Source organism: Trachurus japonicus, chromosome 23 (assembly GCF_045865225.1).
Source record: "Trachurus japonicus isolate A0001 chromosome 23, Traja_1.0".
In the NCBI taxonomy this organism is placed as follows: domain Eukaryota; kingdom Metazoa; phylum Chordata; class Actinopteri; order Carangiformes; family Carangidae; genus Trachurus; species Trachurus japonicus.
The window spans coordinates 15,706,814-15,722,072 of NC_140929.1; the positions used below are offsets into that span (position 1 = coordinate 15,706,814).

General features: G+C 40.0%; 1 protein-coding gene across 1 annotated transcript; it reads left to right on the plus strand.

The window, feature by feature from the left end:
* The first annotated feature begins 1,755 nt into the window (after positions 1–1,755).
* Positions 1,756–14,918, plus strand: il17rel (interleukin 17 receptor E-like). The gene is made up of 18 exons (XM_085769642.1): positions 1,756–2,055; positions 3,311–3,338; positions 4,005–4,154; positions 5,264–5,370; positions 5,549–5,663; positions 6,016–6,060; positions 7,359–7,498; positions 7,874–7,945; positions 8,041–8,095; positions 8,204–8,367; positions 9,151–9,195; positions 10,851–10,908; positions 11,078–11,223; positions 12,308–12,367; positions 12,449–12,506; positions 13,263–13,391; positions 14,292–14,339; positions 14,453–14,918. The coding sequence occupies exons 1-18, from the start codon at positions 1,933–1,935 to the stop codon at positions 14,566–14,568; spliced, it is 1,659 nt and encodes a 552-aa protein (XP_085625768.1). The 5' UTR covers positions 1,756–1,932; the 3' UTR covers positions 14,569–14,918.
* Positions 14,919–15,259: the final 341 nt, after the last annotated feature.

Sequence of the window (15,259 nt, forward strand, 5' to 3'; positions counted from 1 at the left end):
AGCTCTGTCATTATTTTATGCTCCTTTTATGATCTATACAGCATAAAACATGTGTTTACTCATAACACCTTTTTCACTGGGGAAGATTAAGGGAATCCCAGGCTGGGCTGAGTGCCAAGCTTTTTGTCTTGGTTCACCTTTGACAACTACTGGTAGCAGACTCAAAACACTTTGTGCCCTGACTGAGTTTCCCCTATGGATTTGTGAGCAATGGGTGTGTGTTTTTTCCTGTCTGTGGTTCAAAGATAAAATCAGTTTTTAGGTCATGATTGTAAGTGAATGTTGTATGGCCTATAATCAGTTTATTTGTCTGGCTCTGCCCTTTGATGTTCTTGCACAACAACATTTAAAAGAAATGCACTACCTGACAGTAAACACGTTGACTTTTACTTTGCCTCTGTGCTCACTATGAAACTTTGCTCTCATGTGAGTGAGAGCATCAAATAACCTGTCATTATCTTGGAGGTGCTTAGAAAGCAAACAGAGGCAATCTCTTCCCTGTCCCATTCCCAGCATGAGCGGCGGGAAGTTGTTGTTGGGAGACATTCCTGTAGTTGTTCTGCAGAAACTCTCATCTGAAAAAGTACATTCTGCCTCCAGCAGTAGACAACTATGTTTGAGCAATGTTTAGGCAAGGTATTGAGGATTGATTGATTGACTGAGTATTGAGGGAATACTGTATGTGAAATGGTTTAGTAACACTAATTTATCGCTGTAGACAACGGATCAAAATATTGAAGACGTTGCCAGAGAGAATCATCATCATCATTTCCTTTACAGCTGTGCTCAGTTTTAAAACCTTCTTTCTGCTCATTGTTTAGCTTTTCAACATCCTAACTGTGTTTCTTCACCTTCAACGACACTCATAATTCCTGATGGACCAGGCGTTTTTCAGTGACAGCTCTGAACACCTGCAGTGATCTCGGCTAAGTGTAGCTTCTGCAGCGAGCAAAAACAGACGTCACTGCTGGATCTCTAAATGCAAATATAATAGGATGTCTAAAATACAGATATATAGAGATATTTATAGGCTTCAAGCTGCACTTTTAGGCAATGAAGCTAAGAGGAAGTGTCCTCTCTCTGCGGCCATAAAGGGTAGTGAAACGTCAGGGGGACTTATAATGACAAATGAATGCTTTGGCTAAAAATAATTTTGCTTGTTGACATATCAACCAAATGTCAACATGTCAACAAACATGACGCAAACGTTTTCCTGTCACACTCACCAAACGCACACACACACACGCCCCAAACCCAGAATCCCAATTATGTCTCCAAAATATAATCCTACTTTGCTTGTAGTATTCAACCATCAAAATATTTAGGCAGATATACTGAACATGATACTGAATACGCTTAAGAATTCAGCCTCTTAGTCCAAGTCTAAAGCTGGGTATTTACAATATATTTTACAGTAAAAATGTATATTTCTTTCAGGGAAGAGACTGTGTTTTTTCCAAGTAGACAGTAAATCTCCTGCTGATGTCTGCTGTGGGGCGATGACAGTGCTGAGAGGGATTTTGTATTACAGGTTAATATCTGGCAGTCAAATAATTGCTTTAATTCTTTTCTAAAGAGCTAATTTTGCTAATTACAAATAAATAAATGAATGAAGAGCCAAAAAGGATGAGCTTGTATAACAGTAACACTATACTTTGATACAGCAAGTAACAAGGATATTCAGGAGGCTCCGCCCATTGTCAAGCATTTAAATCCACTCATTTCTGCTGCTTGTCTTTCATTTTGTGCTTGGCTCTTCACACACACACCAGACACACACACACAACACCAGAGCCTCCTCCCCATCCAACCATCTGCTAGGCTCCCCCCCAAACCTCAGACCCTGACACTCAGCCTGGTGGAGAGGAAGAGAGGAGGAATCTGGGGACAGAGAAGACAAAGTAACAGATTGAAGAAGAAGAAGACTAGTCCATGATGATGATGATCCTGTGTGTTACCTTGCTGTTGTCTTGCTTTCATTTGGCCCTGAATGGAGCTGCAGCAGAAAACAAAGGACTGGAGAGGATAGACACATGTGGCACCACATGTCCTCAGGTAACCCTTAGAAGCATTAACATCCCATGATGTGCACCCTCTTCTGTCACTGTGCTTCTGTTGTTTTAATATTTTAGTACAGCCGCTGTGATTTATTTTACTAGCCTAAGTTAAAAGTACTGCTGTTCCTCAATATTATATTTTTTTCCCCAGAGGTTAAAAAAAAAAGCACACCCATGCTGGCAGCTGCACTGTGCTACTTCCACTGAAGCCACATGCACTATTACTGTAGGGCTCCTGCTAACATGATCCACTGCAGTTTAAAAAGAAACAAAAATCTAACATGAGTATTGTTTTCACTTACAGTGTAGAATGATTTGAGTTGGGATTTTCTTAAAGGTTCTCCAAGCTGAAGTGCTCAAGCTGTATAGCCAACTCCTAACACTGTGTTACTCAACTTTTTACTCACTTTACTGTTTCTATGTTTCTGCATTTAACAAACAATGGTGTTCAGGTTAAGGGAGATAAGCTGGTGTTTAGTTCCTGAAGGATAAAGTACTTAAGGAATCCCTTACAGGTTCCTTACTTAATCATTTACTCTTTACTAGCTTAAGAAGGAAACACCAGTTAAGCTACATGGATAGTTAACAAACCATGTTGACTTTTCTCTGAGTCTTTGAGTGACTTGGAAAGGATTTAAACTATTCTCTCAGGGTTGCACAACTAAAACACAATTTCTCCTGGTTCAACACATCACAGTGACCTAATGTTGGCTCTGCTTGGTCTTTCAGGGTTAAGCTAATAGGTCAAAACAATACTTCTTCAAAAATACTGCACTGAAAGTGTAAGTGAAGAACAACATTTAATCAAAGAAAAAAAAAAAACCTCTACGTCAAACAAGTAAAAAAAAAAAAAAAATCACGCAAACGAATCACGCAATCACTAGGTGAAGGAGTAGCTGCCGAGATCTGACATAGTTTTGAAACGAAAAGTTTTTCCTGCAAGGTGAATAAACAAGGATGTATATAACAGAGGTTTGGAAGTAAACCTGCTACTGTAATCCATGTTTTGTTTTCTTTGGCTGAATTGCATCACTGTGTAACAGACCATAAAGTCACTCAAGGTAGCAATTAGAAAAGATAGCAGCTTCGCTGTAGTATTAATAGATTGCAAATGGACTGAGACAATTAAATTACATGTTGGGAATCCCCTAAAGGAGCAATGAGGATGTAGAAAACTCCTTTGTTTTGGGTTCTTTGTTTTCACTGAGGAGAATCACAGCGCCTGACTGTCTCTTTATCGCTTCTCGCTCTAGGGTCTCCACTGCAAGACCAAGGCAGACTGTGAGTATAGGACACGCACGCCCATTGTATCACTTGCACACAGCACAGTTCTGCAGAAATACTCGCCTACTGTTACTGATGATGTTGCCAATTTACCAGCAAACATGTTATTCAGTGCTCAGAGTTGCGTGTGAAACAAGTGAAACACGAAAACCAAAACCAGTGAAAGCAGGGTGCATCACCTATGATAGGGCATGAAAAACCTTTTAATTGCATTCTTGATGTGTAATGGAGCCTAAATATCAGATTTTATTGTAACCCTGCCACGCAATTGATCACTGACTGCAGACATGTGGGCGGCAGATTTATGTTTTTAAACCTGAGCAGAACATGTGAAGAAAGGGTTTGACTGAAGGCCAGGAAGCACTTAAGAGCAGTTAGTCATGATGTTGTGAAGGACAGGAAAGCTGAAGGGAATGTGAGCATGTTTTTCTCCTCTTTAAGAATGAAGGAGGAAGAAATAATAGCACTGCTACTTTTTTGCTTGGCTGCGGGGGTTGGAAGGTTGGAGGCCTCTTTTCCAAAGAAGCACACACCCCATATTAGCTTGCTTTGCCATTAAACACACTGAGACTGTTCAAACAGAGGTCACTTGGTGTTTTGATGTATGACTGTATGAGTCAAGATGAGAAGGCAAAAATGATGTGTTCATGTTTATCTGTGCAGACGCCTTCCCCCCTCCATGTCGGAATGGCACTGAAGGTTTCGACACGGCCTCCGTGTTGCGCCAGGTCGACGTCTCCACAGTCATGAGCTGTGAGGGGAAGCAGAAGTGTTCACTACACCTCAGAGTCAAGACTGTGTTACAACTTACTGGTATGAAATTGTGAATGTTTTTGTTAAGTCATGCTTTGTCACTAAAAATTATAATTAGCATGCTGATGTTAGCGTAGTAGCATAGGCTACACAACTTTCTAGGATTTGGCACAGTGCAGGCTGACAAGAGTAAGAGTTTTTTAACGGGTGGTCATAAATCAAATAAAAAGCTAGTATGAAACACATTAAAATGTTATTTGGATGATGCTGTCAGATAAAAAGTTGACTAATAAGGAGATACAGTACACAGGGGGGTTACCATTCTGTGCTGAGGACAGGATGAATGAACCCTAACTCTACTCCCACATTAACTTGCTGTTAATGAAAGTAGATTTCGGGGAAACCAGACCGTGCCAGGTAGTGACATCACCTTGAATTATACTTAATTGTCTAGCTTACAAATTTCTTATATCTGATGTCATGAATGTATCTTGATACTAAACAGCAGAACACTTCATTTCTTGGGGTGTTTTGTAAAAAGGTTTGCACAGCATTCATTCAATGCTTTAATAATATCAGGACCAGCAATTGCCAACGGCTTAGTCAAATAACTTGGTCTGCATTTATTTCGTCAGGTGGCTCTGACCTTCACTCCCACTTGTTACCCAACTTCTTTAAAAGTGCTAATAAGGAAGTTTTAAATGCAACTCATGGGTGTAGGCAAGCCAGAGTGTAACTTGATAAGTTTGCAATGATTATCTGTGGCGATACATGAAAGCTTGTCCACATTATCAGTGAAGGAAGTCAGATTTATAAATGTAATTGCTTTCTATGTCCAAACTTCTTCTTTCACATAATGATTGTGCCATTTGACATTTTCTCTTCCTGATTCTGCACACAACTGCACAATCCAATAAGGTCAAAATATGCACACATTTTGCCCATTGCAGCAATGCTTTGTAGTAAACTCTCCTGAATCCCTTACCTTAGCCTTACCCATCCGGGTCGGAGTGGGGAAATCCCTGTGATTAATCGCTCATTCAACGAAAAATGCTAAACAAACTGTGCTTCCTGATTGGAAAGTGCACAAGTGCCAACTCATGCTGACAGCTATTAATAGCTCTTGAATGGTTAACCAACTGTTACTGTTTGACACTTTTCTCCCACAGAGTTCATCCATGGTTTGTCTGTTTGCACCGTCAGCACAGGAATGATGATAAACTGCCAAATTTTCAGCTTCACAAAAGCGTCACGAGGAAAAATGTCAGGGAAGCAGGTAATGTCAACAGCCCTGAGAAAGGTGGATCTGTTGTTGTGTTCATTTAATCTATCTTGTAGAACAAGAGGAACTACATCAGTGCTGTAATCCAAACGCATACAACAGTTTCCATGATGTTGGCGAACACAGCAGAAGTATGACAAATTGTGCGTTTGTCTTTATCTTTTATTTGAAGGTGGAAGTTGAAAATGACTGCACTGAGGTTTCTCCGAGCCAACAAGTGCAAGTAATAGTGAAAACCGTGCCAAGCTACTGTGGCATATCCTGGACTAGTACCTATGAAGCTCCAGGTAAGAACATGTGGTGTCTATTTGCATAATTATGCAAACACACGCTCATGGGGACGTGCATAAACAGGAAATACAGAGACTGAAGTTAAGATAAACTACATAGTAAGCAGACAAGGCCAATAAATGGTAATGGTGAAGTGTTTCCTTGTAACTGCTAGAGACAGGCATCGTGACAAACACTTTCACAGTTATGTTAAGATAAATGTTAATGATTCACGTTTCGGAAACTTGTAGTAAGTTGTTATGATTACGTAAAAAGTTGTACACCCAGGAGGAGCGAGTTACGTCACATTTGCTTTGCTGTCACCTTTGGCCATGTTTCATCTTTTCAAGTTTGTTCTTTTCTCCACAGGGTGCATGAGTGAAGACTTGAGAAGACATGTCCCAGAATGCATCAGTAAGTGCACTTCTCTTAAGCAAACTAGGCACAGAAAAGCTTTGGTGAGTTATGGTTTCATACCACAGGCTGTGTAAAGCACATTTTCTTCCCACCAGTATTGTTTTGTTCTTTTGTAGGCCTTACTCACACCGTTAAAGTTCAGGTCACAAAAACCACATAGAGGCTGTTCTATGTTAAGCTTTTAATATGACGGTTGATGGGTAGGCCAAGACAGTACTACATGTATCTTAAGCCAGTGCAAACAAGTTTAAAGGGATAGTTCACCCTAGAATGATATTTCGCTCATTATCTACTCACCCTCATGTTGACTAAGGGCTGGAAGAAGTTTCAGAGTCCACCGTCCCTTCTCTGAGTTACAGGGGGTCTTGGCGTAGCAGTGCATGTCCATATAACGGTTGCAAAGGGACACCAGAGCTCTTCGTAAAAAAACACACACAAAAAAACATCCAAATACCTCCATGATGCTCGTATGTAATGTCCGTCTTGTGCTGAAGCCCCAAATTGCGTAATTGTCCCGAAAAAAATTAAATAAGTCCACATTTCAAGCTTGTTTGTAGCGGAAGCTTCTCGAAGCTCCTCTTCCTGGTCCGTCCAAATCTCGCGTGATTTGCGCCGGCGTCAGTGCGGTTACTGCGAATCACGCGAGATTTGGACGGACCAGGAAGAGGAGCTTCGAGAAGCTTCCGCTACAAACAAGCTTAAAATATAGACTTGTTTAATTTTTTTCGGGACAATTACGCAATTTGGGGCTTCAGCACAAGACGGACATTACATACGAGCAGCATGGAGGTATTTGGATGTTTTTTTGTGTGTGTTTTTTTACGAAGAGCTCTGGTGTCCCTTGCAACCGTTATATGGACATGCACTGCTACGCCAAGACCCCCTGTAACTCAGAGAAGGGACGGTGGACTCTGAGACTTCTTCCAGCCCTTAGTCAACACGAGGGTGAGTAGATAATGAGCGAAATATCATTCTAGGGTGAACTATCCCTTTAATAAAGATGTAGGACAAAGGACAACTACACCCTCCAGTTCCAGTTAAAAATGAGTTAACTGACAAAATTAAAATGGAAAAAACATGTCACAATGACGAGGTTTAAGTCATCAATAGTCTTTACACACATGGCTTTGGGCTACGGTTCAGCTGCTTTTTGGGCTTTGGGTGTCAGCCACGTGCAGTTAAAATACACATCAGAGACTTTAAGACCTTAATCCCTCATTGTTTGAAAATCAATCAATGTAGGCTTGTTGAAGTTGAATATCTTTTTCACCAACACTGACCTCCGTCTCTTTCAGCTGGTAGGCTGTCATACAATGTAAACCCAGAGAGGAAGGAGCTGAGCGTCCGTGTGTCGGACATGCTTGAGGATCACAACTACTATGTCCGCCTGTGCCACAAAGGTTTCATCTGCTACGGCACAGGGGAGATGACACTGGTTAGTCCCTCTATTCATTGGAATCAGGTTTTGCCTTTAAAGACACTGAATATGAACTCAGACAGAGTACAACATGTTCAGGGGATTACAGAGTAAAACGCAGCGTGGCTGTACTTGCTAATGATTTTTTTTTTCTATCAGAGCCATCTATGATATTTGAAACCATTCTTTGCCAAGTGAGTCAGTAGGTCATGAACTTTGGATTTAATGTATTATTATCCACTTGCTGAGTCACATTCTACAGTTGCAGATTTAAAGCCCCCAATGCAATACCGTCATCAGTTCCCTAAATCCTCTGCTCATACGCACCAAGCACATACAGGCATGCCAAAGGAAGAATAAATATAATGTGACAAAACTTTGTTTATTTTTCAGATAAAGAAGGAGGAACCTGTAAAGGCTGCCACCCTCCTTTACTCCCGACCTTTGCCCTGCCTCTGCATTGAGGTAAAGTTTCTCTCAACACTCCTTTAAACACATAGCTGACACATCTGTCACTTGTCTCATGAACTCATTGATTTCTTGTTCATTTTCTCTTCCAGGGATGGTCTGCTGTGATGGATGCCCCCAGGGTACAGGTCTGCCCATTCAAAGACCGTGAGTAATTTTCTTGTAAATGCTTCAAAAGTTCAGTTGTAAATGGTACTGTGGTGTGATGTGGTGTAACCTATGATGTAAATGACTGTTAACTGCCCCTCAACACAGGTGTTGAAGAACTGTGGTCTGGCGTTACCTTTGACCCAGTGGAGGAAACGCTATCATGGGAGTCCCTGTGTCCTGTTACAGCTGTGGTCACACTGTGTCAGAAAAGAAAGGGCAGCGCCTGTGTGGATCTGTCACGTGCCTCGCAGAACGTGAGCAGAGGAAAGGTACAAACTTTAAAAAGTTCCTGGCTGCTGCTGTTGGTGACCAATCACTTAAAAATGAAAATCATGAAGCAACCATTATTACGCAGATCACGAGAGACGGATCACAAGGAACCGCGTCTGAAAGATGACTAACATTTGTGGCATTTCATTGCCAGATAAGTGATCAGGAAGGTATTAGGAATTCAGACGTAGACTGTCATAGTTTTGTTGGCGCAAAGTGTGACGACTGTTTGCGTTGCTATGTGTCTACACGTATAGTAGTAAACGCTACATGCAAAGTATGTGTGTCTCCCATCCTCCTCTAGGACTTAGTAATGTTTATACTCTGTAAAGAAGAGAGATAAATGACGACAGCAAGAGATTTTATTATTTATTTTGCTGACTTTTAACTGAACCAGTCGTGTTCTGAGAGCGATGACTCCCAGGGTTATTACAAGTAAAGTTAAACTAACAAACAGTTTATATAAACAGCTACAGTCAAGTCCTGAGAGCGAAGTGGCCACAACAAGTCGAGCACCTGGGAACCCTTAGACGAAAGTGTGACTGTATTTTTATGGGATACCGTCATCTGATTTAAACCTACAGCTGTGTCACTTAAGAGGGGAACTCTCTGTTGATATGAAATAACCAGTGACGCAGAGAGTCTCAACTAGGTAACTGCCTAAGACAAAAACAAGCTTGACCCCCAAACAAAAATGAGTAGTTGCAACAGTAACAGTACTATGTCGTGCGATGAGAAATGCTATTTCATCAATAACTATTTTATCAATCTTTGCTTTCCAGATAACATTTAATAAAGTGGATCCACACCCTGAACTGTGCATAAAGGTAATAATGACCTTTCCCCCTTTGGCTCCTTTGAAATGTTACAGTTAGGGCTGGGACTTTAACGCGTTAATTACGATTAATTAATTACACAACAATTTTAATCGCAGTTATTTAAAAAAAAATAAATTATTATTATTATTTTTTTTTTTTCTCACGTGTGTCTACGTGCGGTGCGCCCGCACGCGAGAGAGGCGGCAGTTTGAGAGGCTGACTGGCAGAGATGAGAGCTGGTGAAACGCTAGCATGGTTATTTAAAACACCATCTCTGATCTCTGCCTGCACATACTGTAGATACACAGACACGGGCGCACGCTAAATGCGCTATATAGCGCTAACTGCTCAGCTGCAGTGGGACAGGGACAACATGGAGCCGCCTGTGTGATTGGTTACTGAGTTTTATTAATGTTTACATCAGGCTGAGTTCAACAAATCAGTTTATGCTACTGTGATTTAAGTAGCCTAGTTAAATACTACAGTAATCATCATAGTGTATTGGAAGGAAAGACCATTTAATCTGTATGTATCAAATATCGATTAATGAATTAATCGATAATTTGCATCCCTAGTCTGTTGGTCTTGGTTAAGTACCACATTGAATGCTTAAGCTTATGTATTCAGTCATTCAATGGTATACTAAAATCCATGTGAAAAAAAAATGCTTCTCACTGTTCTCAGGTCAAATATTTATATGCGATTAAAATGCGATTAATTGCGATTAATTAATTACAAAGCCTCTAATTAATTCGATTAATTTTTTTAATCGAGTCCCGGCCCTAGTTACAGTAGAAGAACAATAGCTTCATTTTAGTTTTAAACTAGAGATGCCTCCTCACTTGTATGGTACGATTTAGGAAAAGGTTGTTGTTTTTTATGCCTCTTTCTTATCTGATTCCAGTATTTCATTTCATTTCATTTCATTTATTTGGATCTCCATTAGCTTTGGCTAAGGCCATAGCTATTCTTCCTGGAGTCCATACCCAACACAAATCTTTCCACTGCAGTAGCCAACACAACCACAGAAAACACATCACACACACACACACACACACACACACACACACACACACACAAACAAGCAAACAAACAAAAAAAGTATGATGCGTTTCTACTTAAGTAACTATGAAACATAGTTATATTTGAAGACTGATTCCTGTCATGTCTGTATAGGCCTACTACATACATTAGCTTTGCATACAGTACAAATAAAGAAACTTACAAGGGAACACATGTCTCGATATATATATATATATTTTTTTTGGGGGGGGGGATTTGTTTCTTGGCTATTTACTATCAGTTAGCTAGTAAGCTAAGCTAAACAGCACTAGCGTCCTGTTTTCACACATCTAAAACTGGTGATATCCACCTTCTTGTCTAACTCAAACGTTTAACACCCCACAGTTTATTCAGCCTAGTTACACATTTATGTTCATGGTCGTGTAGTTACTGCTTTGGAGCAGTTGCTGCTTGCTTAATTGCTAATCATTGGTGATTTGAAATGCGTGCAGAGAGAAGAGTGAGCCACACCATTGTTTGTTCCATTTAATTTTACGTGATAATTCACTTGAAATCTAGCAAGCTCAAACAAAGATTTAATCTGTTCACTGAAATTGTTTACCAATAACAGCTGCAATAATTATATCTCATATTCTCCTCAGTTTACTGTAGGCGCTCAGTCGTGGACCAGGTGCCCCTTTGCTGATGGGAGATTCCAAGGTATCACTCTTAGTCACTTTATATGCCATGACTATCTGAATATCACAATATTATACATATCATGTCTATAAATCACTAAGAAACAAGATTTTCAAAGTGATGAAATATGTAATGTGGTATGGTAGGCTAAGACTGCTAATTTCAATGACAAATGCATAATACTTTCCAGCATGGGCAGTGGTTCCAGCAGGAAAACACAGCCCTAATGAAGTAACAATGACATCACAGATCGACGCAACATTTTCCGTGGGGCTGTGTGCGAAATCCCAAGAGCCTGGTGTGTGTCAGATCGCCAAAACACACACTGTACATGTGGTAGGTCTCACACACAAATTCATGTGAGGCGGAGTACATTTACTTAGTGCTATGCTCAACTTTAATGTGGTTGTATTTTACTTGAGTATTATGTTTATAGTGTACTTTCTACTGCACTTTATTTATCTGACAGCTTGACTCACTAGTTACCTTTAAGATGGATACTATGGGCATAGATGGATAATACCACAAGCTTTTAAAACAACAACAACAAAAAAGCCATTGCCATAGTACAGAGCGATTTTTCTCTCTTAGCTTCTCACATTGTTTCATTTTAACAAATATTCCAACAATCCACCAAAATCAAAGATTAGAGAAAAACATCTGAATTTCCCTGCAGGGATGAATAAAGTTTTACGCTACTCTGCTCTACTCTACATCAATTTTATCGTTTCATGTCTCGTCGCTTTTTTCTCACCTTACTCATCTCCCAACCCCTTAGAATTATCTCATGCCCTTAGCTACAATCGTAACATGCTGGTTAAACACTATTAATCAAATTTGATCTCATTTAAGATGAGGTCATAGCATATGAGATACGTTACGTTAGATTAACCCATTCAGTGCTATTACTGTAAACTTTAATAGTCTGACTACATTCTGCTGCTGTACCTTTGTATTCTTACATTGCTGTATTGGCACTTTTACTTTGGTAAAACATCTGAATGCCTCTGGCACAAGCAGATTCACACCATTTTCATACCCATCAGACCTTTCACTGACCCCTTGTGGCTTGCATGGATGCATGACGCAGCTATCAAAACATACTAGCCTACACAGTTACTTATCAGCTTCTTGTCTGTTTACTGCTGTTTATATTTCTATTTCTGTTGCTGGGAAACCTTTCTCTATACCTTGTCATAGTCTCAATCTTTAGTCAACAACAGGATCTAATTACACCCTAAAAATAACATTTTATTGGAGGACATTTAGGAACACTTAGCAGCATGAAACAACAAGTTTTATGCTCTTGTTGAAGGATAATAATTTATGGGTTGTGGCTGATGGCACACAATAGAGACAGGAAAGGAAACACCATCATCAATAATCTCTCAAAGATTTTTTTATGTTATCTCTTTCCCAGGAGAAAAATAAAGCAGTTGGATTAAACCTTTCGGAGGAACTATGCAGCTCTTGTGTCCAGGTAGGCTTATTGTTAATCTGTCCATTGAGTTAGAACTGTATGCTCCTTGATGGTCAGACTAAACCTGCTGTGCTCTGACAGGTGAAGAGACTTGATGTGAAGTATGGAGCCACGGGCATGCACTGTTTTGAGAAATGCAGTAAGTACAGTTTTTGGGCTATGCTCCTTAAAAACGGAGAGAACCTCTTCTCTTCTCTTCTCTTCTCTTCTCTTCTCTTCTCTTCTCTTCTCTTCTCTTCTCTTCTCTTCTCTTCTCTTCTCTTCTCTTCTCTTCTCTTCTCTTCTCTTCTCTTCTCTTCTCCCTGTGAGGCCTGATCTGGAGGTCACAACTTGTTCTTTCTTTCCGTAATTACAACCTGCAGCACTACATATGTTTCATGCAAAGTGTTCCCACTACTTTGTCTTTTTTTTTTCTTGCGGTACAGTACTTATCTCATGTTTACTTCCTTGCAACATCTAATGGGATGATCATTATGCACTGTATGTCTCTCTGAAGTTTGCCGTAAAAGGTTTTTGGCATCATTTGGAAAAATAAATGTACTCCACTTGAATTTGGAGTACAGTAATGGATGACGAATGTAAACATGAGGGTTCTGAGGAAAGTCAGGTTGTAACATACTGTCACTACGCTGTTCACAGTTCATTTGAGGTCCAGGTTCTTGTGTGTGTCAAGTCCTCTGGACTGAGCACCATGTGTCCATCGTTTATGATGATGCCATAATATATGAGATACAACATGTCAGATGAATCCATTCAGTGCTATTACGGTACTTTAAAAGTATAACTACATTTTGCTGCTGTATCTTTGTATTTTTTTGTTGCTGTATTTGTACTTGTAGCATGGTAAAATACTTGAATGCCTCTCAATCGAGTATGCTGTCGATTCTCCTCACAGATCCGTCACATCACAGTCCTGTGAAGAGCCATCAAACTTCTTTGGACTTGACTTGGGTTGTTGTACCAACTGGCGTTTGCCTCGCAGGCATCATAATCATCACTCTGGTGCTTCATGTGCTGCTAACTGGTAGGTATCAAGTTCAGGCCTGCAATATTGTCTTCTCTGTTGACATAGTGAAATGTAAATACTTGTACCTCAATTGATTTAGGCTCACTTCCAGCAGCCTCCTTTCCAACCTTTACACGTTGTGGCACAGTCCTGATAAGAAACCAAGCAAGGGGTGCAAGCCCTTTTAATGATATCTAATTGAAGTGTGTCATAACAGTTGCAACAGATCCTACAAAACACACAGTGTTAGTATCTAACCCACATGTAACGACCTGTGAACAAGGTGTTTGATTTGTCATTCTACCAGAACAAGTTCACAAACCTGTAACAGTCTTTGAGCTTTAAGCTTTCTACTTGAACTGCATCTGATGAGACGATTTGTGTTTCCACTGTGCGTCTTGAACCATATATCAAGTTTAAAGCAGAAGTAAGCGGAATGTTTGTGTTAATATAAGTCTTAAATAGTTATATCTTCCGACAGCAATCACTTATATGGAGTGTTTGGTCCAAAACACGGGTCTGTCAGTCACTCTGCTCTGCTGTAAACCAAGGAGAAAACTTTCCTTGTATCCTACAACCTTTATCCAATGAGGAGAGAGAACGGCATTAAAGGGGCGGTCCTCTCTGTGTGTGCAGCCAAGGGATACGCGTGAATGTGGTGACGTAGGGACGAGGGCAGGGACTGCTAACTCCATCGGCTGACAGGAAGTTAGCCAAAACGACCGGATCGCTTACTTCTGCTTTAAGCATGACTTCTGTGAATGACCGGCCTACAGTAACCTAGTAACAATAGCCCACTGAGGATGTATTGTGTGTGGCGAAATGCGCTAGATAAAATTCAAAAATTTGAATGAAAACCAGCCACTGAATTTGTCCCCTGGTTTATTTCCTCATCTCATTCTTCGTTTTTCATTTCAGTGCATCAGAGGAGGAAACAGAAAAGACGTAGAGATAAAAAGCAAATGGGTAAGAAAATCACCTGATTTGTTTAATTTTTTGATGACGCTGCAAGCAAATCCATTTCCGCATATCTCACGTCACGTACAATTCAAACCTGACCATATTTTTTGTTGTTGCAGCTGCTGCCTTTGACTGCGCGGTCCCTGCATTACAAACTCAGCCCCATACAGGGATCTTCATACCTGATTCAGTGCAATGTGGGAACACAGAGAAGGCCAACCTGATCTCTGAATAAACAAAGAATGGTGTCGCGGTCAAACACAACACTGTGATATTAAATACTGTAAGTTCTCTGTTGAAAGCAGTGTACAATGTTGAGACATGGACCTTGGGATATTTCAAATGTTATGTATGTTTCTGTGTATGTGCTGCTTGTTACACTTATTTACAGTTTATATATTAGTTTTTTGAATGTTTGGGAGAAAGTTACATTATATATTGTGTAAAATGTTCATTCATCTAAACCATTTCCATACTAATTTAAAAATTTATTTTCAATAAAAAAACAAAGAAATCTGCTACTTTTTAAAAAAATCCAATAACACTGTTTCATGATAACCATTCTGTGCCCTAATACATTTGTTTTAACACTAATAACATTTTATTTGTATTTGTGTATTGCTGTACTTAAATGCACTCACAATATTACGTCATTTGACAAATGTGTTACAACCAACACGTTTGCTGACTGGTGATGTGCTGCTGAACACTCAGAGCTTTACCTGGTAGTCAGGACTCTGCTGTTGTCCTGTCCTGAATTGCAAGATGTTTATTTTATTTATTTATTTTTGAACCACACCCAGTAGAGGATTCCTACCAGCCCCCATAAACGGAATACCTTTATACTCAACTGTTTATGAGAACTGAGTCCTCATGCTATTGTTTGTTCAGACAAGCACTACTGGTTTTCTGCATTTCCTTTTCCT

Bases quoted from the DNA above. Each gene is read 5' to 3' on its own strand.
- il17rel (XM_085769642.1), top strand. From the start codon at position 1,933: ATGATGATGATGATCCTGTGTGTTACCTTGCTGTTGTCTTGCTTTCAT. The intron at 7,946-8,040 runs GTAAAGTTTCTC...TTTCTCTTCCAG, and splicing joins TGCCCTGCCTCTGCATTGAG to GGATGGTCTGCTGTGATGGA. The intron at 10,909-11,077 runs GTATCACTCTTA...AATACTTTCCAG, and splicing joins TGCTGATGGGAGATTCCAAG to CATGGGCAGTGGTTCCAGCA.